Source organism: Myxine glutinosa, chromosome 5 (genome assembly GCF_964187855.1).
Source record: "Myxine glutinosa chromosome 5, kmMyxGlut1.1, whole genome shotgun sequence".
In the NCBI taxonomy this organism is placed as follows: domain Eukaryota; kingdom Metazoa; phylum Chordata; class Myxini; order Myxiniformes; family Myxinidae; genus Myxine; species Myxine glutinosa.
The window spans coordinates 147,228,715-147,255,962 of NC_136265.1; the positions used below are offsets into that span (position 1 = coordinate 147,228,715).

General features: G+C 44.3%; 1 protein-coding gene across 3 annotated transcripts in view; it reads right to left on the reverse strand.

The window, feature by feature from the left end:
- Positions 1–27,248, reverse strand: part of LOC137426955 (myosin-10) — a 169,285-nt gene that overhangs the window by 48,631 nt on the left and 93,406 nt on the right. For all 3 annotated transcript variants that reach the window (XR_013623590.1, XM_068116014.2, XM_068116013.2), the window contains exons 7-15: positions 26,489–26,552; positions 26,151–26,249; positions 25,335–25,478; positions 15,425–15,520; positions 14,954–15,072; positions 10,055–10,207; positions 2,964–3,137; positions 2,627–2,800; positions 1,350–1,464 (exon numbers count right to left, since the gene is read on the reverse strand). Coding sequence is in view for 2 of the 3 variants with exons in the window: in XM_068116014.2 (XP_067972115.2) it covers positions 1,350–1,464; positions 2,627–2,800; positions 2,964–3,137; positions 10,055–10,207; positions 14,954–15,072; positions 15,425–15,520; positions 25,335–25,478; positions 26,151–26,249; positions 26,489–26,552 (1,138 nt within the window). In the remaining variant the exon portion in view is untranslated. The remainder of the gene's footprint in view (positions 1–1,349; positions 1,465–2,626; positions 2,801–2,963; positions 3,138–10,054; positions 10,208–14,953; positions 15,073–15,424; positions 15,521–25,334; positions 25,479–26,150; positions 26,250–26,488; positions 26,553–27,248) is intronic.

A 27,248-nucleotide genomic window follows, 5' to 3' on the forward strand; every position in this document is an offset into this window, starting at 1 on the left:
GGTGCACAGGTGGCATGTACAGATGTGCACAGGTGGCATGTACAGATGTCGACAGGTGGCATGTACAGATGTCGACAGGTGGCATGTACAGATGTATACAGGTGGCATGTACAGAAGTGTACAGGTGGCATGTACAGATGTGCACTGGTGGCATGTACAGATGTTGACAGGTGGCATGTACAGATGTCGACAGGTGGCATGTACAGATGTCTACACGTGGCATGTACAGATGTATACAGGTGGCATGTACAGTGGTGCACAGGTGGCATGTACAGATGTGCACAGGTGGCATGTACAGATGTCGACAGGTGGCATGTACAGATGTCGACAGGTGGCATGTACAGATGTATACAGGTGGCATGTACAGATGTATACAGGTGGCATGTACAGAAGTGTACAGGTGGCATGTACAGATGTATACAGGTGGCATGTACAGATGTGCACAGGTGGCATGTACAGAAGTGTACAGGTGGCATGTACAGATGTATACAGGTGGCATGTGCAGATGTGCACAAGTGGCATGTGCAGATGTGCACAAGTGGCATGTACAGAAGTGTACAGGTGGCATGTACAGATGTATACAGGTGGCATGTACAGATGTGCACAGGTGGCATATACAGATGTGCACAGGTGGCATGTACAGATGTGCACTGGTGGCATGTACAGATGTGCACAGGTGGCATGTACAGATGTCGACAGGTGGCATGTACAGATGTCTACACGTGGCATGTACAGATGTATACAGGTGGCATGTACAGTGGTGCACAGGTGGCATGTACAGATGTGCACAGGTGGCATGTACAGAAGTGTACAGGTGGCATGTACAGATATATACAGGTGGCATGTGCAGATGTGCACAAGTGGCATGTACAGATGTGTTCAAGTGGTTTGTACAGATGTGTCGAGGTGGCATGTACAGATGTGTACAGGTGGCATGTACAGATGTGCACTGGTGGCATATACAGATGTGCACAGGTGGCATGTACAGATGTGCACTGGTGGCATGTACAGATGTGCACAGGTGGCATGTACAGATGTGCACTGGTGGCATATACAGATGTGCACAGGTGGCATGTACAGATGTGCACTGGTGGCATGTACAGATGTGCACAGGTGGCATGTACAGATGTCGACAGGTGGCATGTACAGATGTCTACACGTGGCATGTACAGATGTATACAGGTGGCATGTACAGTGGTGCACAGGTGGCATGTACAGATGCGTTTTTCTCCTTCTTTGCATTGGATGCCTCTTTAGAGAGTGATCAACGTTGTGTGCTTCACTGTTATGTAAGGCATGAATTGACAATGACTAAACTTAAGTATACATTCCATAATGAATACACCCACCGTCCTTCCACAGTTCGGCAACAAATTTGTCGGACGATTGATGGAGGAGAGAGGCTATGTTCTCATTCAGAGGGTCCATGTTTTTGGTGAGCCACTGCGAGGCGGTGTACTCCACCTTGAGAACAAGGAGGATAAGTTAATCAGAACATAATTAAACAAATATGAAAATACAAGTTAAAGAAGAGCGTTAAAGCCTTCCATGGTAAACACCTAAAGCAAAACACCTAAAGTAAATTCAAATGCCTTCTCTTATCCCTGACCTTCTTGAAAGCTGAAAACGACTAAAGCCATGGTTCCATAGAGCCTGCGTTGGTATACGATGGTCTACAATGGTAGGATCGCGGAGCCCATCCTGCGTCGACGTACGATTTTGTGGCCATCGTAGGTTGGAAAATCATCTTTTGAAATGTTCAAAAGATGGTCTACGGTGGTCCACGATCCTACAATCGTAGACCATCGTACGACCGTCGTACGACACGTACGATATCGTACGACATCGTACGACGTCGTACGATATCGTACGACAACCCTGCGAGGACGCAGGATCATCCTGCGTCCTCGTGCGTCCTCCTAGCTACTTTGGGAGTATATAAACCCCAGCCATCAGCCATCACTTCATCATCATCAGTTCATGCCGACTTGTTCAGAGTGATCATGGGCCATCGTAGGTTTGGGCCATCGTAGCCCATCGTATACCAACGCAGGCTCTGTGGGACCGTGGCTTAACTTAAAACACTGTAAGGCATAAGGGAATGAGAACAGGACACAAGGTCATTAACCATAGGGGGAAGCACCAGTTTAGAAAGGGGGAATAACCTTAGCCTTAAAGGAGGGGATGGGATTAATATTTTTCACACCCACAGACAGACAGACAGACACACACACACACACACACACACAGGCAGACACGTGGGCAGACACACACACACACACACACACACACACACACACACACACACACACACACACACACCGGGGGTAGATACTTTGAGACCTGGGAGGGCTTCATTTCACCTTGTGAAACTGCATATGGAGATAACAATCAATGAGAAAGAACACCTGTAACCTATGCAGATCATATACATATACGTATATATATATATATAAGATAAACTCAGAAGGAAGTCTCTTCATCTTTTGTTTTGTGCTTATATTATTTTTAATAACCTTATATGATTGTTGTTTATATGTTATGAGCAATACAGTTGTTGTTGTTGTTGTTGTTGTTGTTGTTGTTGTTGTTATTCGTAACCTATAAGTCATGACGGCAAACTCACTTTGCCAGCATAATGTAGAATGATGAAATCACTTTTCTCCTTGACTTGTTTCGGTTTCTGGAACTTGGGATGCGTGCCTTGCTCCTGAATGACCTTTTCTACAAACGACTTGTCTGTAGCCTTGGGGAACCAGCACTCCTCGTCCAAGAGAGCCAGAATGCCGGGTGGATTGGCCTGCACAGCAGGAAGACAACCACACCTCAAGAATAAGGTCTCTTTGTTACGTGTCGACAGATCCATCAACTCGGTGGGTGTCTTGGCTGGCTCGTTAAACAAACACGGAGTTCATTAAACACGTGTCGATGTGTACGAAACGAAACGATGGCGACGTCCTCACCCCGCGCTCAATGAGGTCGATGCAGGGTTGAAGGTCGTGTCCAAAGTCGATGAAGTTCCAATCGATACCTTCTCGCTGGTACTCCTCCTGCTCCAGGATGAACATGGTGTGGTTGAACAGTTGTTGTAGTTTTTCATTCGTGAAGTTGATGCAGAGCTGTTCAAATGAGTTCAACTGGAAAAGACCACATGTGTTTTATATTAAAGAAATCAACAAAACTGCAAGTCAGTCGACTCATTATTTTCCGACTAATAAAGATCAACTTACGTACCTGAATAAGACCTACTGGAAAATACTTTTGTTTGGCATAGAAGGAAGAATGTGCAATTCGTTAAAAGATCCCATTGCCCCCCTCAAGTTGGCCCCCAAATGATTGGACTTGGGGTGGGAACCATTAACATTACATTTCACATTGCTATCTACAAAGGCTTCGAAACTGCAGAACAATTCAAAGAAAAATAAAAATTAAAAACTTTTTTTTAACTTTCAAAATTACTTTTTTTGCCTAAAACACTCTCCGGCACTCACTGGTGAACCTCTGAAAGCTTGACGGAGATCCATGTGGCCATCTCTGAGAAAAATGATGACACATACCCAGGTGGATATACTTTGATACCTGGTAGGTTTCACCTCCTGAAACCCACCCATGTATGGAGAAAACAGCCAGCAACAGCAACTTGCGCACACGCGCACGCGCACGCCCACAATGCACACACACACACGCCCACACGCACACACATACACGCACACATACAAGCACACACGCACGCACACACACACACACATACACACACACACACATACACGCACACATACAAGCACACACACAAGCACACGCACACACACACACACACACACACACACACACACACACACACACGCCCACACGCACACACATACACGCACACATACAAGCACACACACACACACACACACACACACACCCACATGCATGTGTGGGCACACACATATAAACGCACACATGCACACGCACACATACACACACACATGCCCACATACACGCACACACACACACACACACACACACACACACACACACACACACACACACACATGCCCACATACACACACACACACACACACACACACACACACACACACACATGCCCACATGCATGTGCAAACACACGCACACACACGCACACACACACACACACACGTGCACGCACACACACATACATGCACACACGCACACACACATACACGCACACACGCATGCACACACACACACACGACTGTTAATAGTATAAATGATCATTAGTGAGAAGTTCTCCACAGAAATCAGTTGCTCAGTTGAGTATTTGTGACTGTCTGCGTGTTTTCTCAACACGATAACTCAAAAAACATCGTTATGTGACGTTGGTACATTTTTGCATCGTATAACGACACAAAGTTCGTCACATATTCGGCACAATCTACAAATGGCATCATCAACAAATTATTAATGTCCTAAGTTGGTCCATATGGTGAGATCTCGGGAAGGCAAAGCCATATCAAGAGTAGGTTTTGCAAAGATGTTCAAACCGAAGAGTCTGAAATAGGCAATTCGTTATGACTGCACCTATTAAATGATGTCATCGACCCAGTGATGTATTAACGAGGCCATCCCAAACGTTCTGTCCCTCTATCTACATAATAGATACCATATTATTTCATCACTCTTTGTCCGTCTGTGAGCAGCATATTCCAAAAGGGTATGGACGCATTCAGACGAAACTTGGTGGACAGGTTGAGCGTGTGATTGATTCGATTTTGGTGAAGATCCGAATTCGGATACGAGATTTTTTTTGTGGGTAGTGGGTTTACACCATTGAGAGACGGCACCAAAAACGGCATGTCGCATGATATTCCAAAAAGTTGTGGACCGGTTATGACAAAACTTGGAGGATGAGTTGGGTCGGTGACAAGAACAAGCGGATTCGATTTTGGTTCAGGTCTGGATGCAGATCCGGCCTATCGGTGGGATACAAACCATGAACTGTTCAGCCTGGTGGAGGTGTGCGCTCCACCGAGTATCGTTGTCGTTATTTATTTTTCGTTCTGAAGTTTCTCATCTGATTTCATGTGCACTTGTTTTCTACATGCACATTAAATGAAGAAGAGTTTGGATGTCTTCTCTACTCTCTAGCCTTCTGCCATGGCCACGTCCTTGGTAAGAGATGCCATTAATTGTAGTTCCTGAAACAAAATTGTAATTCTCTTATCTTCCCCCATCCAAAACCTTGATCTTTTCTACCCCCGTTAATGCACCCCAGATCCACTTTTTTGAAATTCCGACTTCTTTCCTGGAAGTCCTAGCAGTGTCTATGTGTTTTATACCTTTTATACCTCCCCCCCTCCCATGCCTCCTCCCCACAAGCCCTCTCCCTCCCACAGATCTCCCGTTATCCCTGTTCTCTCCTGTTGTACTTGTGTGCTTCCCTCTCTCTCCCGCTCCCTTTATTATACGTTTTTCGTGTCAGTTTGTTTTTATGTGATTAATGTCAGCTCTTACACGAGCCTCGATCTTGTTCACAAAAAGAAAAAAAAATAGTTTGAGAAACTTAATATTTACCAGACATATTTTGTCATCACAACACCTTTGAAATAGAATGTTACAAACAGTAACAAACTCATCTCCTCTCCCTGGACTGGGCCGACGATAGTGTCTTCGGCCCAGTCCTATTCCCAATCTTCATCAACAATCTTTCTGACTCTGAAAATCCTCTTTATCACATCCCTCAAATTTGCATGGAGCAGCCTCTTCCCTCTCTACAGCAGACTTTGATAGAATAGGACCTGGTTCAATACCTGGAATATGTTTAAACCCTGACAAATCCCACACTCTCAGTCTCTCTGAAAGGACCATCTGGCGAACCATCCCATCTACGTCCTCAACAAACCTCTTGAAGAAGTGAGTTCAGTCAATGAAACCTTCCGGCCTCACCACCATCCACGCTCTTACCTGGGCAAACCACTAAGAAAATTGGCCCGCAAAGCCCGACTCTATAAAGCCAAATCCCCACTTTCCACTGTTCTTTCTGCTCTATATCCCAGGAATACAAAGTGTCCATGGAAAGATGAGATTTTGCATTGCGCTTAATAGCAAACACTCTGGAATGCAGAATTAGTTATTCTTTTCGGGTGACGTCACGAATGATGCGATCAAGGAAGCGATATCCTGAATTGCTGAATGTCTATTCTCTCAGGGATGCTTTGTCATTATTTACTTTTAAAACCTGAATATCGTTTTTTCCAACGCGACGTCATGAAGAATCCGAAATTCCCCAAATCTAGCTGCAATTTGATCATGTTTTATTCGTGAAGGTCCCAGGTTCTGAGTCTCAATCTCGAGAATATTCAATATCAAGAGAAGTCTCAAGAAGTCTCAATACAAGAGAAGTCTCAATACTCGACAACTGACCCTTTAATTTCCATGCTAAACTTTATTCCTTCTACATTCACTGTCTTTATTACTTTAATGAGCATGTTTTATTCAATTTACTACTTTTATTTGTTACTTTATTCCTTCTACATTCACATTCACGTATTTGAAAGTTATCAGGCAGCTTTTATGATGTAACAATTCACCAGGTGCTGCTTCAGTTATCTATGATGTAACACCCACTGTTTATGCCTGGTAGCCTAGGGTCTAGGCCCAAATTTGGGCAAACTGTGGCCTGGAGATGGATGTCCCACGTTTAACACCTCTTCCTCCTCCCTCCCTCTCCACCAGCCCGTATATTTGTCACCAGGCAAAGAATCCAATGCCCATATTTTGAAAAGGCTAAGTCAAATTACTGGAAAAACCAAAGATGAATGCAAAGCATTTTGCTACAAAGAACATGAGACAATGCGATTATAAATAAAGTAACTGATAAACAATCTTGGTCATGTCACAATTGTTTATCATGGATGTTATTTATAGTTGTATTTAAAGATGCATTTCTCAAGCTTGTTTCAAACTATGTAGCATGCCTGGCGTTCTTTACGACACCGAGAGGTATATTTAGGAGAGGTGAAAACACCTTGCAAGGTCAATGTGAATTCACGTCTTCCTGCGTCACAGCATTTGGAAAACTTATGGACGTAACATGAAACGGATATAATTCTAAACGACAGGAAGACAAAATGACAAAATGAAGACAAAATGCAAAAGACAAAAAAAAGACAAAAAAAGACAAAAGACAAAAGTTTAATTTGAATTATGCATAAAAAAATCATAAAACTGCTTTAAACAGGGAAAATTCTGACTTTCCATTGCATCATGAAGTCTAACTTCCAGATATAAAGAAAATATTGTTCGTCTCATATAGCTATGCTCTTATGCAGCTGGGTATATGTGACCAAAATGAAGAGCATACAGTCATGGCCAAAAATATTGGCACCCTTGCACTTTTTTCAAATAATGCATCATTTCTTGAAGAAAATTGTTGAAATATATATTTTTTTGTTTTCCTCAAATGTATTTCTTTGGTTTGCAGTGAAACAAAAACAAAAAAGCTGAAAAAATTACGAAATCTTAGCTTATTCCACACAAAAATCCGAAAATGGCCGGAAAAAGTCGGAAAATATTATTGGCACCTTTTCGAAGTTGTTAGAAATAATTAGATTTTAAGCAGGTGATTCTCCTTTACTTTGGAATTGAACTCACCTGTGGTGAGATGCTGGAGCCTGCAATATAAAAATCACTCACTCAACCAGTTTGAACAGAGAAAATAAGTCATTGTGCTATTTTGGGTCACTGTGTGTACCGCAATGACCATGGAGAAAAGAAAGAAAACCAGAGAATTGTCTGAGGAGGTCAGACACAATATTGTAGCCAAGCATGGACAACCTCAAGGCTACAAGTCCATCTCCAGAGACCATGATGTTCCTATGTCCACCGTACGCAATGTTATCAGGAAATTTAAGGCCCATGGCACTGTAGCCAACCTACCTAGACGTGGCCGCAAGAGAAAACTTGATCTAAGATTGCAATGAAGGATTGTTCGAATGGTGGAGAAAGCACCTCAATCAACTACTACCAAACAGGTTCAAGCTGCCCTTCAGACACAAGGTACGACAGTTTCAACTCGCACCATCCGTAGCCAACTCAATGAAAGGGGGTTCTATGGTGGGAGACTCAGCAGGACCCCACTTCTGAGAGAGAGACATAAGAAAGACCAACTGGAGTTTTCCAAAATACACCTGAACAAGCCAAAATCCTTCTGTGAGAATGTCCTGTGGATAGATGAGACAAAATTATAGCTTTTTGGTAAAGCACATCATCTCTATGATTACAGGAATCATTACAGGAAACAAAATGAAGCCTTCAAAGAAAAGACCATCTTCCCTGGAGGAGGTTCATTGATGTTTGGGGGTTGCTGGGTTGCCTCTGGCACTGGGTGACTTGAATGTTTGCATGGCATCATGAAATCAGGAGATTACCAAGGCATTTTGGAGCACAATGTTCAACACAGTGTCAGAAAGCTGGGTCTTTGTCGAAGGTCATGACTCTTGCAGCAGGACAATGACCCCAGACACATTTCAAAAAGCAACCAGGAATGGTTCAAGACAAAACGCTGGACTGTTCTGTAGTGGCCAGCAATGAGTCCAGATCTAAATCCCATTGAACACCTGTGGGGAGATCTGAAAACATCAGTTGGGAGAAGGCACCCTTCAAATCTGGGAGAACTGGAGCAGTTTGCACAAGAAGAGTGGGCCAAACTGCTAGTAGAGAGGTGGGTGGTTCGTGTGCAGCCACCCGGCTGCTGGTTGCATCATATTTATATGGGTGCGTATGCCGCTAATGCAATGCCTCTCTATAACCAGTTATCTGGTACTCGTTTTGCTGACCTCGGAAGGATGACAGGCTGAGTCAACCCCACCCGGCGTTAATTCAACAGGATTCGAACTCGGGACCTTAGAATCCCAAGCCCACCACCCTAACCATTAGGCCAACACCAGGTATAGTAGAGAGGTGTAGGAAGCTCATTAATGGCTACAGGAAGCGCTTGACTGCAGTTATTCTGTCCAAACTCTGTGCTACCAAATATTAAGTCTCGAGTGTCAACAATTTTGTCAATGCCATTTCTTTATATTTTCTGATTCAAAAGGATATATTAGGTCCTGAATTAAAAGCAAATGTTCTGTAATATTAACAGTGAAATAAAGAATTGTGGAGACCAAATACTTTTGTCAATTTCAACTTATTTTTAGAAAAAATTGTGAGTTATTTGAAAAAAAGTGCCAGGGTGCCAATATTTTTGGCTACGACTGTATATGTCATTCGACCCCTTGGTGACTGCACTCCATGATAGTCGGCCAAGATGGCATCATATTATCAGAGAAATCAGAGAAATCGTAAATAGCAAGCTCATCCTTTATTTTAAAAAACGCAGCTGGCTCACTAATGCCCTTCAAGTAGTGGGATGGACGACCAATGGACTAATGGACGACTCATAAATGCCTTCTAGTGCAACTTGGGTTGGACCGTAAAAAGCCCTCGAGAGAGAATGTTACATCTCCTGGTGACTTTTACAATTGCTTATATATGGTTGTTCTTCAAAGGTGAATATGGTCATTCATATGTGACGTGCAAACACCTGTGTGTGTGTGTGTGTGTGTGTGTGCGGATCTGTATATGGTGTGGGAGCCGCTTTCCGCACATCAACCACACTCTGAGATAGTAAACAGTGTGCCCTGGTGTCAAAGAATTTCCTGCAAGAACAGACCAGCTTCTACCCGCACTGGAAAAACCATGCATTACCTCCAGAAAACGATCCACCATTCGGCTAACAACCAAGGATGCCACTTGCTACTTGGTAAACAGAAGCATGTGGAGAAAGGAGACTTTCATAGGGGTTTTCCCTGTCCAGGAATCAAACCCGAGTTATTTCAAACCCACCAGGCGAGCGCGCTATCCATTGCGCCATGACATTCAAATTATTTTATATTCTCCATAAATTATACATGTGCTGATATACAATTGTGGTCAATGTAACATCAGTTTTAACGAAATGGAAATGCAATTTTTTTACCGAAGGAATAAGTTTATGATTCATAAATTTGTTAATTAATTGACGATGTGGTTAAAAATATGGAGGTACCTGAAATATTTCAAATCCAGCAATGTCCAAGATGCCGATGAATGAGACTCCTTGCCGCAAGGTTTTGTCCAGCGTTTTGTTGACGCGCGTGACAAGCCAGCGGAACAACCGGTCGTACAGGGCCTTGGCAAGAGCTTCCACAGCAAAGTCTGCCTGTAAAAGCAATCCGTCTCTCAACACCGGCACGGTTCAGGAACTCCGGGCAGTATGTTCAAATGTCAAGGTGGTTTCAAATGTTCCAATTAAAATGTTAAGTATGGCCATGAGATGAAATCGTAAATATTATTATTGATAGCAAGTACAATAATTGATCGTTTTAAGTTTATTTGAACTTTATATTTATAATCTAGTGCCTTTAACGGGCTTGCAAACTTTAACCTTTAACTTTAACAACGTTGACTGAACACGCTACTATTATGGCCCACTGCTACTATGGCCCATATACCGGTATCATCCATGTATCCTATCATGTTACATGGTTTCTTCACATGCGTTATGAACGTCATAAATGTAATTCTTCACTCACATCGGGTCATAGATCATATATAAGAAGTTTCAGATTTTTCGGATAAAGATTTCAATTCAACCAATTATGGTTGGAATACGACTTCACCGATGACGTCATCGTTTTCACCCTGTATCCCCCATGGGGAGTCGATGACATATACAAAGTGGGTTCGGAGAGAAAATGATGTCCAATTTTTTTTCCCTTTAATCCAAAATGGCTGCCATACCATGTGACCTACGATGTCAGAGTTAACAATGAAATATTCTCCATGGGGTGTCCCTCCTAGATTTGAGGTTTTGCATCGATCGGACAAGTCGTTGCGGAGAATTTTTTTTTAAAGTTAAAATACACACACATACACACACACACACACCAATAGTCTCGCATCTGATTTGAGGTTAGAAGAGAGTTCACTGAACACCTTACCTTGTGCAGTCTTGAGAAAAAAAGGATGTGGACGTGGTCGACAAGCAGCAAATTTGATTGGTCGACATGACGTAAAATGCTGTAGTATTTTACTGCTAAACGAAAGGTTTTGTTTTTGAAAGTGTCAAAAAGGCGATTTGTGTTCTATGGTGTTCAAGTATATAACTCAATTAAAATAAAATAAAGATTATCCTGTGCCAGGAAAAGATTTTAAAGGATTTACAAACCAAAATTTGGAGGTTTATCGCAGTTGATGCAGTGTCATTTACACCACCTTATCTAACACGTTACATTAGTTCTTCGTGCCTGTTGGTTGTATCCTTTATGACATCCTTAAAAACAATAAGTTTCTGAAATGATTTTCAATTTTGTTAAACTGCCAGGCAGACAGACGGAGTGAATTAAATATCTCACTCCTCTCTGCACATGTTTAATTGGGTCAAATTCAGGCCCAAAGTACTGCTCAACTACAGGTTCGTTTTCCGATTCATTTTTTCCGATTCGTGTTCAAAATCTAACATTCAATTGAAATTAAGTAGTTCCTCGATCAAAAACTGATGTCTGAACAGACAGACCGACAAAGCGAACCAATTGCTGAACTCCGCTTTTTGCTTCGCACGTGTTGGGTAATAAATTAAGATCTACCTGCTCATTAAACCCCCAATGAAACATCGTAAGCAATAACGTTTCACCACCTCGCATTTTTAAACAGACTCTCTCATCCTCCTTGTGGTATTAAATTACAGAACTACAGACTTGGCATTTAATATGGAATTTTTTTTGTGGGGGTGAACTTACTTTTCAAGATGACTTAGAACCAAAAGTTCATTGGAATTATGTTGAAATTATTCTAGATTTTGTGAATGTGACCTATAAAAGAAACAAAAACCACATTTGACATTTCGAAGCAAATAAATTGATCCTTGAAAGTGATGTAAACTGATATCGAACTCAATTCACGGACAGTACTGTGTTAAACTTCTGTACGTTTTCCAGAAGTATCTCTTTATTTTGCACATTAGCCAAATTTTTTTCCAACAAAAACAAAAGCTAAATTATGACTGGAATTACGGACAGTAAAATTACAGTTCAGTACTTCGTGTAACCCCCACGAGCATTCAGGAGAGCACGTACACGTCGAGGCATGCTGTTCACGAGATTTGCCAAGGTTTGGACAGGAATCGCTTGCCATGCAGTGACAATAGCCTGCTGCAATTCATGCACAGAGGTGGGCTGCTGGTCCAAGTTGTCGATTTGACGTGTTAATTCGGCCCACAAGTTCTCTATCGGATTCATATCCGGGGACATGGCAGGCCACTCCATATGCTCTACACCACGGTCAGCAGGAAAGTGTTGGATCATGCGAGCACGATGAGGCCGTGCATTGTCATCTTGGAAGACAAAGTTTCCTCGAAAGGCTGCACGAGCAAATGGAAGCAATGTTTCTTCCAGAATGACCCTGTACTTGAACTGGTTCAGGTTTCCATTCAGAACAACCAGGTCAGTTTTTCCCCCTGCATGAAAAGCAGCCCAAACGGTCACCCCACCACCTCCAGCTTGGACTCTTGGCACTATACAATCTTCGCTGTGGGCTTCATGCACTTGTCTGCGCACTCGGACATGGCCATCTTGACGATAGACCAGAAATCTAGACTCGTCACTGAAGCTCACGTGATTCCAGTGTCCTGGCTGCCATTGACAGTGCTCTCTGGCCCACTGCAATCGGCGCTGGCTGTGTTGTCTGATCAGGTGTGGCTTTCTCAGGGGACGCCTGGCACGATAGCCTGCTTGAACCAGTCGTTCGTTGACTAGCCTTCTGGATACAGGCACATTTGTCAGTTGCTGCCACTCAGCCCTAAGCCGATTAGCTGACTTGGTACGGCCATTGCAGACTAACCGGTGCAGCTGGCGATCATCTCTCCTTGTGGTTCTGCGTGGATGTCCTGGCCTCGATATTGGAGTAGGGACACCCCTCTGAGCATTTCGTTTCAGGATCTTTGACACCTGACCTTGAGTGATGCCATACTGCCGAGCAATAGCACGCTGTTTCATGCCAGAATTTCGTAAAGCCACCACTCCATGACAAACAGCATTGTCAAGTTGACGGACCATCTCCAGGGGAAGCGGCAATAAGTTTTGTAGACGTGCAGCAGTTGTTTTCCACTAATACAGAATGCAACAACCCTTATATACCCGATTGTGAAGCCAATCGTCAAATGTACCTGTCCTTACATTTTGTCACGCCACCTGTGATATAATCCTGTTATTGACTTCTTGCTGCGAAAGACAATCAGTGACATGGTTCTTTCAACAAAGACATCACCGAAGGGTAAAATAAACTCACCAGATTGATATACTGAGTTCAGAAAGAAAACCCAAGTCAAGAAAGAAAGAAAAATCCCATATTAAATGCCAAGTCTGTAGTTATTGTAATGTAACAACAACAATGTTAGTAATTAATGTCAATGATAATGCTGCATGAAAATCAAGTCGAAGCAAATAAATCTTTTCTTTTGTCCAGATCGATTGGGAAAAGACGCCTTTTCTTGTATTGTGCTGCTATCTTGTGCACTGAGCTGTTAATTTCCTTAAGGAACAATGATTTTAATTTTTTTTCTAATGTTGTTGGCATTCTGAAAAAAAATCAAATTTTGTTTTTATTTATTTCTATTTCTTTTTGTGGGGGCCAAAGACACTTCCATCCACCCACAAAGGAATTGGGTTGGGGATCATTTAATATTACCTTTAACAAAGCTACAAAGGTTTAGGCACGATAGAGCGATTCAAATTAAAAAAAAGCTAAAAAGAAATCCAACTTTTTTTTTTGAAAAATGTTCAAAATAGTTTTTTGCCTAAAACACTCCCTGGCACTGATGAACCTCCGAAAAGTTGACAAACATCCGTTTGGCAATCTCTGAGAAAATGGCAGCACACAGACATACATACATACAGACAAACATCTCTCTTACAGCATAGATTCTGTACATAAATGTGACTCCCATTGTAGTGCACTCATTAATGGTGTATTGAGCGTATAAAATTAAAATTACACTTCATGAACTCTCAGATAAGTAATAATAATAATAATAATAATAATAATAATAATAATCTTTATTGTCCCATATTCAGGGAAATTATTATTTGGTTAACGATCATTGCACCGTAAGTTAACCATCATAAAAACATACACCACAAAAGGAATAAGAAAACAAAATAAAAAGATATAAAATATAAAATATGGAAGATGGACTAAACAGCAAAATGGCTAGGAATTTGAATTTAGCATTTGAATTGCACATGGTACAAATGACGTTTGAAAATGTTCTTCTTCATCCTCACACTAAAGCGTCTCTCTGATGGCAGTTTTTGAAAAAGTCCGTTCAAGAAGTGACTTTCATCGGTGCACACCTGCACCGCCCTCCTTTTCAATGCTCGCAAGTATAGAGACTCCAGACTAGTTGAAGGCCCACCCACTTTAAATGCCAATGTAATGACCTTTCTCGATCACGACTTATTCCGCACATTAAGATAACTGTACCAGGAAATCAAATTAAATGACAAAACACTGATCAGCAAGGAATTAGTCAACATCCGCATCACACGTGAACCAACACCAAATTAATTCGACTTCCTGAGAAGATACAATCTTTGCATTGATTTCGTGTACACAGCATCAGTATTTCCATCAAAAGTTACCTTAATATCAATAATAGTGCCTTTTATTTGAATTTGTTAACAATTTCCACCTTTTCACCATTTATGGTTACAGGCTCATAATTGTGACCTTTCCGAAAGTCCAAAATCATCTCTTTAGTTTTGTACACATTCAGAGTAAGACAAAAGTCCCCACACCACTTATTCAATGTGTCAAGTAGATCTGTTATGGACTAGTCCTGTGCCAGGTCAGAAGGAGAAGGAGATACATTCAGGAAGGAGAAAACAAGCATCCCCTGCTTGGTACATACCTGTTCCTTTGTCTGTGCCCTTTGCACAACATCTCTTCCGACCTTAATGCGCGGAGTCAGAATGGCTCGGGTGAACTCCATTATAGGAATGCCCAAAAGATGGCAAACCTTTTGGGCGGCTGAAATGGGGGGCACAGGATGGGGGTAGGGGAACTGCTGATAAGCGAGCAAGCGTCCAGGCAATGACATCAAAGGAATTATTTGAATAAATAAAAAAAACTGTAATTTCCTCAAGAGATCCTCATCAAACATCATCACATCTCATGAGCAATATGAATTTTATTTTTAAAGGGAAATATTATTCATACAGTGTGCGAGTCAATCAAGGGGTCTTCGGTCACTCAAGACACCCTTATATCAGGTGAGATTAAGATCATAGTCACGTCCTCAAAATCACAGCACACAGCTAAAGCTTCTGTCCACAAGCACTACACAACTTTCAAAATATTTAACTACTCTCCCTGGATTTACCAGTGTTGTCGGGCATCGTTGCTTGGTCGGAGCTCCGTTCCTTCTTAAACCCGATGTTGCCAAAGTGCAGCACTGACGACACCACCTTGAAAATAGCTGCAACAGGAAAATAACACAAATTCCTTTAGTTTAAAATACCACAGCAAAAGTGTGTGCACTGAACACCACCATACTTTGGTGGGGTTTACAAGACTCAGACTACCAAAAAAAAACAAAAAAAACCAGGACATCACAGTAAATCGTTTTCTTGTTTATGCACCACGACAGTAGTGGACCAGTGGTAACAACAATTTAGAGAAGGTGAGAGCCCAGGTGGAAAATGGGTCCTCGTCTCAATCTCGGTTGAATCACAATAGTCCATGATGAGCGAACGTTATTTATTTATTTATTTAAATATGCAAGTGCACGTTGGTGTACAATATATAGGTAGTGAGAAAATATATGTTATACTTTTTAAAGGCAGACAGGATGGTGCAGTGGTAGCACATTTACATTTCCCATTCTTGACCCCACTACCATCTATCCGTCTATCGGATTGGTGTTTCACAGGCAGTGTGAAATGAATGAATTGCGAAAAATGATGGGAATAGAGCCTGTGATTGATGCTGTGAAGAGGAACAGGTTGAGATGGTTTGGTCATGTGTTGAGGAAGGATGAAAGTGACTGGTTGAGAACAAACAAACAACAACATGCATTTTAAAGGCCATTTTCCCTGCTAGAGCGGGGGTTAGCCTTGCGGTCCCCATGACAATCTTCTCCATTTTGCCCTATTTTCTGCATCTCTCCTTGTTAACCCCCTTGCCCGCATTTCTTCTTCCACCATATTTAGCCAAGTCTTTTTCGGTCTTCCCCGTCCTCTGCTTCCTTCTACATTCATTTCCATCACTCTTCTCAACCAGTCACTTTCATCCTTCCTCAACACATGACCAAACCATCTCAACCTGTTCCTCTTCACAGCATCAATCACAGGCTCTATTCCCATCATCTTTCGCAATTCATCATTTGTCTTCCTCTCTCTCAACGATACTCCACACATCCACCGAACCATTCGCATTTCCACCCTTTCCAACCTTCGTTGCTGCTCTACGTTCATTACCCATGTCTCGCTCCCATAAATCATAACACTTCTCACACATGCAGCATACACCTTTCCCTTCAGCTTCAACGACACTCCCCTCATCATCAGCACGCCACCCAGTTCCCGAAACGTCTTCCATGCACATCTCACTCGAGCAACCGTTGCCGAGTCTGATCCACCTTCACCATTCAGCATGTCTCCGAGGTAGCAAAATGTTTTCACACCTTCCAGCTTCACGCCGTCTCCAAGATCCAACTCAACATTTCCTCCATCTGCAGCTCCCTCTGTGCACACCTTACATTTGAATGTAGCTGCCACACTGCTTAATGACCCTCTCAGACCACTACATTTTTGATGAACCCACTCAGCGCACATTGTACATTGAATGGAGTTCACTCCGACACCCTTCCTACACACAGCACAGGGCCACTTCCCAGTTCTTTCCACCTCACCACATGCTTTACCACTTGCCATCACCTTCGTCTTTCCGATATTCACCTTCAGACCTTTTGTCTCCATACATTCCTTCCACGTGTTCATCTTTTCCTTCAGTCCATCCATACTTTCCGCAATCAACACCAGATCATCTGCATACAACAACTCCCACGGTAAACCCTCCTTTACGTTCTGAGCCAGCACCTCCATCACAGCTACAAATAGTAGTGGACTTAGTACCGACTCCTGATGCACTCCCACCTTCACCTCAAACTCACCACTGTTCCCGTCCTTCGTCCTTACAGCTGTGCGCGCTCCTTTGTACATTGCCATCACTACTCTGATCAACCATTCCTCCACTCCTAACTTCCTCAATGCCCATGTCAATACTTTGCGTGGTACCCTATCGAATGCTTTCTCCAGATCAACAAACCCAAGAAACAACTTCTTCCTCTTCTCCACGTACTTCTCCTGCAACTGCCTCACAATGAAAAGCGCGTCTGTCGTTCCTCTTCCTGGCATGAATCCAAACTGCATTTCGTCGATCTTCACTTTCTTCCTTATCCTCCTCTCCAACACCCTTTCCAATACCTTCATTCCATGCTCCAATAACTTTATCGCTCGGTACGAGCCACACTCCAGAGGGTCACCTTTCCCCTTGTATAGAGGGATGAGGGTACTCAGTTCCCAATCCACTGGAATGCGGCCTTCTTTCACCACCAGATTACAGATCTCTGTCATTCACTTCACACCCCAACTTCCTGCTGCCTTCAACATATCTCCCACAACTCCCGTCGGCCCTCCCGCTTTTCTACCCTTCATTGCTTTTATCGCTTCCTCAACTTCCTTCTCAGTTATCTTCTCTGCTGGTCCTAAAACAGGGTTACTCTCTATGTTGCCATCCCATTCATTCTCTGTATTCAACAGCATTTCCATATATCTTTTTGTCATGTATGCAGTGCAAATGTTCACCGTTGTATCCCTACACCGGGACCGGGTTGTATCCCTACGCCAGAGCTCGGATGGCGCTGCTGTGAATCGGGCCTTGATCGGCAGAGTGAATAAACGTGTACGACAATTGATCGCAGTTTGTCGAGATACTTTACATGGCGACGAGGATAAACATCTAGACCATGACTTCTTTCGGCCATATCAATGAATTCGACCCTCATGAGGGGGATTTTGACACGTATTCTGAGCGGTTGTCTTTCTACTTCGAGGCGAACGGCATTGCGACCGAAGGCCGGATGAAGGCCGTCTTCCTGTCCGTTTGCGGAGGTGAGACGTTCACACTCGTTAAAAACCTGATTCGGCCTCGGACAATCCAGGAGCTCACGTATGCAGAGCTCAAGGCCGCTTTGAAGGAACATTGCAATCCATCTCCTTCAGTCATCCTGTGTCGGTTTAATTTTTACATGTGCAGACAGCAGCAAGGTCAGTCGATCGCAGACTTCATTGCACACCTCAAAAAACTGTCACATCTGTGTGAGTTTGGGGACACGATCGATGACATGCTTCGTGATTTGCTGGTGGTTGGCATGTCCGATGACCGCACTCGTAGACGCCTGCTTGCTGAGAGAAGACTGACGTTCCAAAATGCCAGAGACACCGCCATTTCCATGGAAAGTGCTGAACGCAACGCTACAAGCATCGGTGCCACTCGCTCATCTGGTACCAGCCCTGCTGTGAATCGGTTGGATCATGTTCAGCCACAACGTTGGAACAAGGCTCCTCGTCAGAAGCCAGTGCAGTCTCAAACCCACAACAACTGTTTTCGGTGCAACGGAAAGCACCCTCCGGAGACGTGTCGGTTCAAAGATGCCACCTGCCATTTCTGTTCGAAAACTGGCCATATTGCTCCAGCTTGCATCACTCGCAAATCGGGAAAAGGAAAAGCTGCTGACAAGATTCATCAGTTTATCGGTTCGGAGGAACCCGAGCTTGACCAGGTGAGCTCTGTTTCCGACAACTCAGAATCGTATGACCTGCTTCATATTGATTCTCACCATAGGCGGGACCCTCTTCTTGCCAATGTTGTCGTCAACAATCGACCATTGCAAATGGAGGTCGACACTGGTGCGGCCGTCTCGCTCATCAGCCATGCTGTTTTCACAAACCTGTGGAGTGATGCTGACCGACCCCATCTGAAACCTACTACCTATGGACTCTCCACCTATACAGGTGAGAAGATTGTTCCCTGCGGTACATGTGATGTCACGGTGGGCTACGATAACCGTGAGTTTCACCTACCCCTGATCGTCATTCCTGGAAAGGGCCCTTCCTTACTCGGCAGGAACTGGTTGAGCATAATTCGACTGAAGTGGGAAAGCATTCATCAACTCCGGGCAGCCAACGTTTCTCCTACCGCAGCATTCACACTCAAAAATGTGCTGGATACGTACCCGGATGTCTTCAAGGATGAGCTTGGAACCTTGAAAGGACATATGGCTAAACTCAGGGTTGACCGGGATGCCAATCCTATATTTTGCAGGGCTCGCCCAGTCCCTTTCGCCCTGCGTGAGCGGATTGACAAGGAACTGGATCATCTTGAAAATCTGGGGATCATCGAGCAAATCCAGTATGCCGAATGGGCGGCGCCCATCGTTCCGGTCATAAAATCGGACCAGTCCATCCGCATATGTGGAGATTATAAAATGACCGTGAACAGGTGTTCTTCATTGGATAAATATCCAATCCCGAGGATCGAAGACCTCTATGCTCGTCTCACGGGAGGCAAGACTTTTACGAAACTCGATCTCAAATCCGCCTATCTACAGCTCTGCTTGGGCGAGAATTCGAAACAGTATCTTACCATCAACACGCATCGTGGGTTGTATAGGTACCACCGACTTAGTTTTGGAGTGAAATCTGCACCTGGAATTTATCAGCGTGTCATGGACAGTTTGTTTGCCGCCGAACGCAACGTAGTTTGTTACCAGGATGGTATTCTGGTTACTGGTCGTACGGACGCGGAACATCTACAGAACCTGGAGAGAGTTCTGAAGAAGATTTCGGACTCTGGCCTACGTTTGCGTCGAGACAAGTGCAAGTTTATGGTGCCATCAGTCACGTACCTGGGTCATACGATTGATGCCGAGGGTCTACACCCGACAGATGAGAAAGTCCGAGCTATCAAGGATGCTCCTTCTCCACGAGATGTGACCGAATTGAAGTCATACCTCGGTTTGCTTCAGTTCTATGGTCGTTACATCCCGAATGTGACCGACGTTTTGGGCCCCCTTTATCGGCTTTTGAGGAAAGGAGTCTCCTGGAGCTGGGGGTCTACTGAACAATCAGCATTCCAGACCTCTAAGGATCTGCTCAAATCGTCCAATGTTCTCGTTCATTTTGATCCAGAGAAGGATCTTGTGCTGACATGCGATGCCTGTCGGTATGGAGTGGGGAGTGTATTATCGCACGTGATGCCTGATGGTACGGAAAGACCGGTTGCATTTGCATCCAGAACGTTGTCCCCGGCAGAGAAAAACTATTCCCAACTTGACAAGGAAGGATTGGGAATCGTTTTCGGCGTCGGCAAATTTCGCCAGTACCTTCTTGGACATCATTTCACGATTCGCACTGATCACAAGCCGCTGATCAGTCTGTTTGGTCCAACTAAGGCGACATCTGACACACTACCGCCCAGGATCATCCACTGGTCCCTGTTTCTCGCTGCTTATGACTACACCATTTGTTATAAGCCCGGTTCGTCTATCACAAATGCAGATGCCATGAGTCGGTTACCCCTTCCAGAATCCGTTGATGATTCGCCTACACCAGGATCCATTATCGCACTGATGGATCATCTGGAAGATTGTGCTGTCGATTCCGGCCAGATCCGCACTCATACTCGACGAGACCCCGTTCTGTCCAGAACTGTCCAGGCTGTACAGCTTGGATGGCATTAGCTACCTGAGGGTGACCCAGATTTTGCGGCTTTTAAAGCACGTAAAAACGAACTCAGCGTGGAAAATGGTTGCCTACTCTGGGGATGTCGTGTCGTGATCCCGAAAAATCTGCGTTCCAGGGTCATGGATGAAATCCATGACTGTCACCCCGGGATTGTGAAGATGAAGTCACTCGCCAGAAACTATGTGTGGTGGCCGAATCTTGATGCTGATATCGAACATCATGTTCGACATTGTTACCCCTGCCAGAGCACCCGGAATACACCTGCGAAAGCGCCACTGCATCCCTGGGAATGGCCCAGCGAACCGTGGCATCGCCTACATCTTGATTATGCCGGGCCTATTAACGGCAGCATGATTCTAATAAGTACGGACGCGCACACAAAATGGATTGATGCCTATGTGACGCGTGGTACTACGTCAGCCATTGTCATCGAAAGACTCAGACGCTGTTTCGCCACTCATGGTCTGCCCAGGATGATCGTGAGTGATAACGGTTCGTGTTTTTCCAGTACCGAGTTTGCCAAGTTCACACGTCGGAACGGCATCAAACATAAGTTTGTCAGCCCACATCACCAGGCTTCAAATGGCTTGGCCGAACGATCCGTGGGAATCATCAAATCCGGATTGCAGAAACTTCAGGAGGGAACCCTGGAAACAAAGCTGTCTCGTCTCCTGTTCAAATACCGCATCACGCCACAATCAACAACCGGTGCAGCTCCATCTGAGTTATTGATGAAACGACACTTGAGATCGACACTTGACAATCTCAAACCAGACATATCATCAAATGTTTATCAGAGCCAGCTTAATCAAAAGTTGGTGCACAATAAGACGTCCAACAGTCGATGTATCAACATTGGAGATCCAGTGTTTGCCCGAAATTTTGGTGCAGGTGCGACGTGGCTACCGGGAGACATCATCGAGAAGCCAGGTCCACTGTCCAGTGTGATTCGCCTGCAGGACGGCCGCGAAATTCGTCGACATCAGGACCACATAACCTACCGTCACTGTGAGTCGATGGAGCCTGTAGCATCGTCACAGTCAGGACAACAGTTCGACCCGCCACTGCCGGAGATCGTCGTGGCCGCTCCAGCCGGCTCGGATGCCCCGAAAACCTCTGCAAACGCTACACCCTTCGTGGAGACCAAAGGAATCACCTCGGACTCTGTATCCACTGGTACACCGCGACCCAAAGGAATCACCTCGGACTCTGTATCCACTGGTACACCGCGACGCTCAATGCGTGAGAGAAAAGCACCCGACCGGATACTTTACACTTTTCCATCTTCCTTTAATTCCATCTGGGTCGACAACGATTTGTCCCACTTCATCCTTCAAGCAACTCACCCCCATCACATCACACCTCTCTTTCGCTATCTGCTTTGCAATCCTGAATACTGCTTTCTGACCCTCTTCCGAATCCAAGCGTTCTCCGAACATTTTCCTACATGCCTCCTGCGCCTTTGCTACCTCCTTCTTTGCAGCCTTCCTGGCTGCCTTATAACTTTCATGCTCTGCTGTTTCTGCTCCCGTACCCTTCGCCTTCTGCCACTCCTTGAACTTCTTCCTCTTCTCGTCAATCCTCTTTCCAACTTCATCATCCCACCACCATGTTTCCGAGTGCCTCGGTGGTCCTTTTGTCCATCCACATACCTCACCAACGGCTCCCAACAGACAAGCTTTCATTGACATCCAACCATTTTCAAGCTCAACCAAATCATCCTCGACCCTACTCAGCCTCTCTTTTAATGCCTCCCTTACTGTCACCTCTATCAACCTCCACACCTTCATTCTCGGTTGGTACTTCACCCGCCGAGCTCTCCTCGCACCTTTCACCCTTACGTCGCAGACAACCAAGTGGTGCTGTGAAACAGCCTCCTCCCCCGGGATCACCTTTGTGTCCCGGAGGTGCCCCCTATCTCGCCTACGCACCATCAGGTAGTCAACGGTTGTCGTCGACCCACCTGACGTGTATGTAACAAGCTTATTATCCTCTTTCTGGAACTGAGTATTACAAATCAACAAATCAGCTCCATCAGCAAACTCCAAAATCCTTTCACCTTCTCCATTTCTCACACCATATCCGTAACCCCCATGAACTCCATCAAAACCATCCATACTCCTTCCCACATGTCCATTTAGGTCTCCTCCTACCACAACAACTTCCTCATCTTTCACGTTTTCCATCAGCTTCTCTATCGCACACCAGAACTTGTCCTTTTCTTCATCGCTTCGACCAACCTGCGGAGCATATCCCGAGATGACGTTCACCAAGAGCTTTCCAATCATCATTTTCACCATCATCAACCTTTCACTCACTCTAGTCACACTCACCACACTGTCTACAAACTCCTCAGAAAACAGGACACCAACACCATTCACGCCCTCCAGGCACCCTTGCCACACAAACTTGTATTTCTGTCCCTGCCTACCCTTCACCATTCTCACACCACTTCCCTTCCATCTCGTCTCTTGCACACAACATATGTCCACTCTTCTTCTGACCAATACTTCCACCACTTCTCCTGATCTCCCTGTCATTGTCCCTACATTCCATGTCCCAAACCTCAGAAACCGATCTCCACTTCGGGCTGTACCCTGCCCATACGTCGTTGTAATTGTCATGGTTCCCTTTTTGAGGCAATGTTTTTATGGCCGGATGCCCTTCCTGACGCCAACCCTCTTAGTCGTCTCTTAGGACACGCAGGGATACGGTGTACCTATTCTTATCCAGGGTACACACCGGGATACATGGCAAGGACAGAAACACGAATAACAAACTGGCAACCTAAGGAAGACCCTGAAAGAAGCACCATGAGATCCAAGATCAGATTGAGAGATTAAGTTCTGTTAACATTTGAGTTTTTGGCAACAAGTTTCCAACAATCCTCTGTTATGAGAATATGGAAAGATGTTATGGTTGAGAAGAGTGATGGAAATTGATGTAGAAGGAAGTAGAGGACGGGGAAGACCGAGAAAGACTTGGCTAAAGATGGTGGAAGAAGAAATGCGGGCAAGGGGGTTAACAAGGAGAGATGCAGAAAATAGGGCAAAATGGAGAAGATTGTCATGGGGATCGCAAGGCTAACCCCCGCTCTAGCAGGGAAAATGGCCTTAAAATGCATGTTGTTGTAGGCAGTGCCGGTGAAGTACTGATCCGGATAGGAGTTTGGCCTGTGAAGACCTGTGATGGGCGTCCGGCCTATGGTAGGCGTTTTGGCCTGTGAACCTATCACCTGTGAAGAACCATTACAATACTTCACAGGCAGTATCGGATCACAAGCGATAAGTGGTCGGTCCGTCTGCCAGCATTGGATGGTGTATGTAACATATCCCACGTTGTCGTTCACAAAGAGTAGGTGAGATATCATCAGCACCTTGAACAAATTACTAATTCCTGCCATAATCAACTTCAGTGAAACATCACCGACCTGATAATAAATGACTTGCAGCAAAAGCTTTCCTTAGCCGATACCACAAGAGGATGAAATAACTCTGACCGTTAGAGTAGTAGTAGTAGTATGTTTTCACCCCTGCCTGTCTGTCTGTCTGTCTGTTTGTTTGTGAACAAGATATCTCAAGAAGTTGTGGACGGGTTCGGACGAAATTTGGCAGAGAGGTAGCGTATGTGACACGGACGAAATTATTCGATTTTGGTGAAGATCCGGAATCGGATCCGGCTACTAGAATTTTTAATTCATTCTTCACCATTGGGAGATCAGGCCAAAACGATACATAGCAGAATATCTCAAAATGTCGTGGACAGATTTGGACGAAACTTGGTGGACCGGTTGGGTGTGTGACTAGGACTAATCGATTCGATTTTGGTAAAGATCTGAATATGGACTCGCATATGAGAATTATTTAATTTTTAAGTGATTCTTCACCAATGAGTGATTGGGTTAAAACCAACATATAGCAGGATATCTCAAAAAGTTGTGGATAGATTCGGACGAAACTTGGTGGACAGGTTGTCTGTGTGTGTGACAAGGATGAATCGATTCAATTTTGGTGAAGATCCGGATCCGGCTAGTCGAATTTTTTAAGTGAATCTTCACCATTGGGAGATGAAGCCAAAACGATACATAGCAGGATATCTCAAAAAGTTGTGGACGGATGATTTTGATTAAATGTGATTCTGTATTGCGATTTTCTGGTCTACTCTGGGATACAAAACGGTAAACCGTTCACCTAGCGGAGGTATGCTCTCTACTGAGTGCCATTCTAGTTTGGCATGTCTTGGTCCATTTAATCTTGCTGATATAAGTTTTGAATGCCAGGTGTACGCAGCATCATGAAGCATGCAGACTGATCTAAACTCCATAATCCAATAGGGTTTTTGTGCAAGAGATGGTTTTCAGGTCGCTACCATGGTCATGTACACAATGCCATTAAATGAAGGAATGGGGGTCTGGATGTTAAAGTCCTATGTCCATATTTTCCGATTTATCCATGTAATGTGTTGTGCACAGTGTAAACGACATACCAAGCTGCTCTTCTTTTGAGATTCCCATGATTTCCATGGCTTCCACAGTCTCCTGCAGCATTTCCCGGTCCGTCTGCCCCGGCACAGGGACATAGCCATATGACAGGAAGCGGTAGTGGCTGAAGTCCTCCAGCAGAAGCTCCGCTGATTATTCATGACAGAACATGCGAACAATCGAACCAGACATACGTCAACCATTTTATTTCAGCGTTTCTAACCTGGAGTTTCTGCGTTTTACGTTTCTTTTGAAAAAGAAAATAGGATGAATGTTGACAAAATGGGAATGAACTATACATTTCAATTTGACCTCATGCACATCTTGATCGCTTTCACAGTCAATTAATGTACGTTTTCCTTCCCAGCCACGTATGCTCAAGGCCAAGGTTAACCCACACACCACGAGCCTTTAGAAATACAAGCCGACAAGTGTTCTTCCAGTTTTGTGTCAAAAGGAAATCCAATATTTCAGACCCCAAGGCAGCCGATAACTAGGAACCCCACCCAATTTTTTGAAAAGCTTGAATTTTACTTCACCGACCTTGAAACTGAAACCATTTACGCAATGAGAGTAAAAACATGGATGAACATATCGGTTCTTCGGGATATTCCCAACACTCCAGGCAAACGCCCATCACCTCCCAATCGATCCCCACCTTCCCTTCCAGTCCCCTAGTCAGGCGTAAGTGAGTTTTTGGAATTCGTTCATCCATTTCCTTTTACGATCGATCCAAAGAGTATGTGACGTTGCCTCCTGGCCATGAGGTGTACATTTCCTGCAAACATGACTTCGGGTTCTCGCACTCATCGTTGACCCACCACGCTGACTCTGCTCGGTGCTCGCAAGCAAGTAGTAGAATATGTGGAACGTCCTCTCTTCAGCAGCTTGACGCACGGCACGAGATTTCTCCAAAAGATCTTGGCACAATAGCAGTCAAGGAAGTAAACATGGGTCATTTGACGAATACAAAAGGGCATCTTGTACTCCGGTACTTGAGGCCCATAAGAGAAACAAACGTCAATGCAAACGCCAAATAATACATTTCAGACCTGCAAAATGCATGTTATTCTTTAAAATGCATGCAGAATTAAACACGAGACTGAAACATGGAGCATGTTATTTCCAGAAGAACACCGACTCCAAAAGGAAAGGATACAAGTTTCAATGTTCGCTCCAACGATGTAGCCAGCGACATCAAAATTTATCTTGATGAATTTCCCCTAAAAGACAGAAAAACGAAGTTTTGACGCAGAGCGTAAAAACAAGAATGGCTGAGCTAGTTGATCATTTCCAAAAACCTCTTGGCAAATCATTCGTTTCTAGGTGCTCGTTTCTATCAGCTTGCAGATTACAGATTACAGCACGGAGGAGTGACGGTGAAGGTTTGTTCCACATATGGACTAAAATCCCCTGAAAGCAGCGTAAACACCAGCGCTTTACACATGATTTGCGCGCAGGGGTAGGTATTTGCCCTCATGCGTGTAGGACCTTCCTTTCAAGGGTAAAACTTGTTCGTCGTGTGGGCCCTAAGCCGTCCAAATCCCTTTGCCAAAAGTGAGCCAGTGATTGAGATCAAATGAGATTGCACAGTGTGGCAGACAAAAACCACAAAGGGAATTGATTAAAAAAAAAACCCCTAAAAAAACAAGCAAGCGGGCACCAGAAACAGAAGAAAAAAGCACCAGAAAGCGAGCACCAGAAAAGCGAGCAAGCGAGCACCAGAAAAGCGAGCAAGCGAGCACCAGAAGCGAGCACCAGAAACCAGAAAAAGCACCATGAAAAAAAACAAGCAAGCGAGCACCAGAAACAGAAGAAAAAAGCACCAGAAAAAAAACAAGCAAGTGAGCACCAGAAACAGAAGAAAAAAGCACCAGAAAGTGAGCACCAGAAAAAGCGAGCACCAGAAAGGCGAGCAA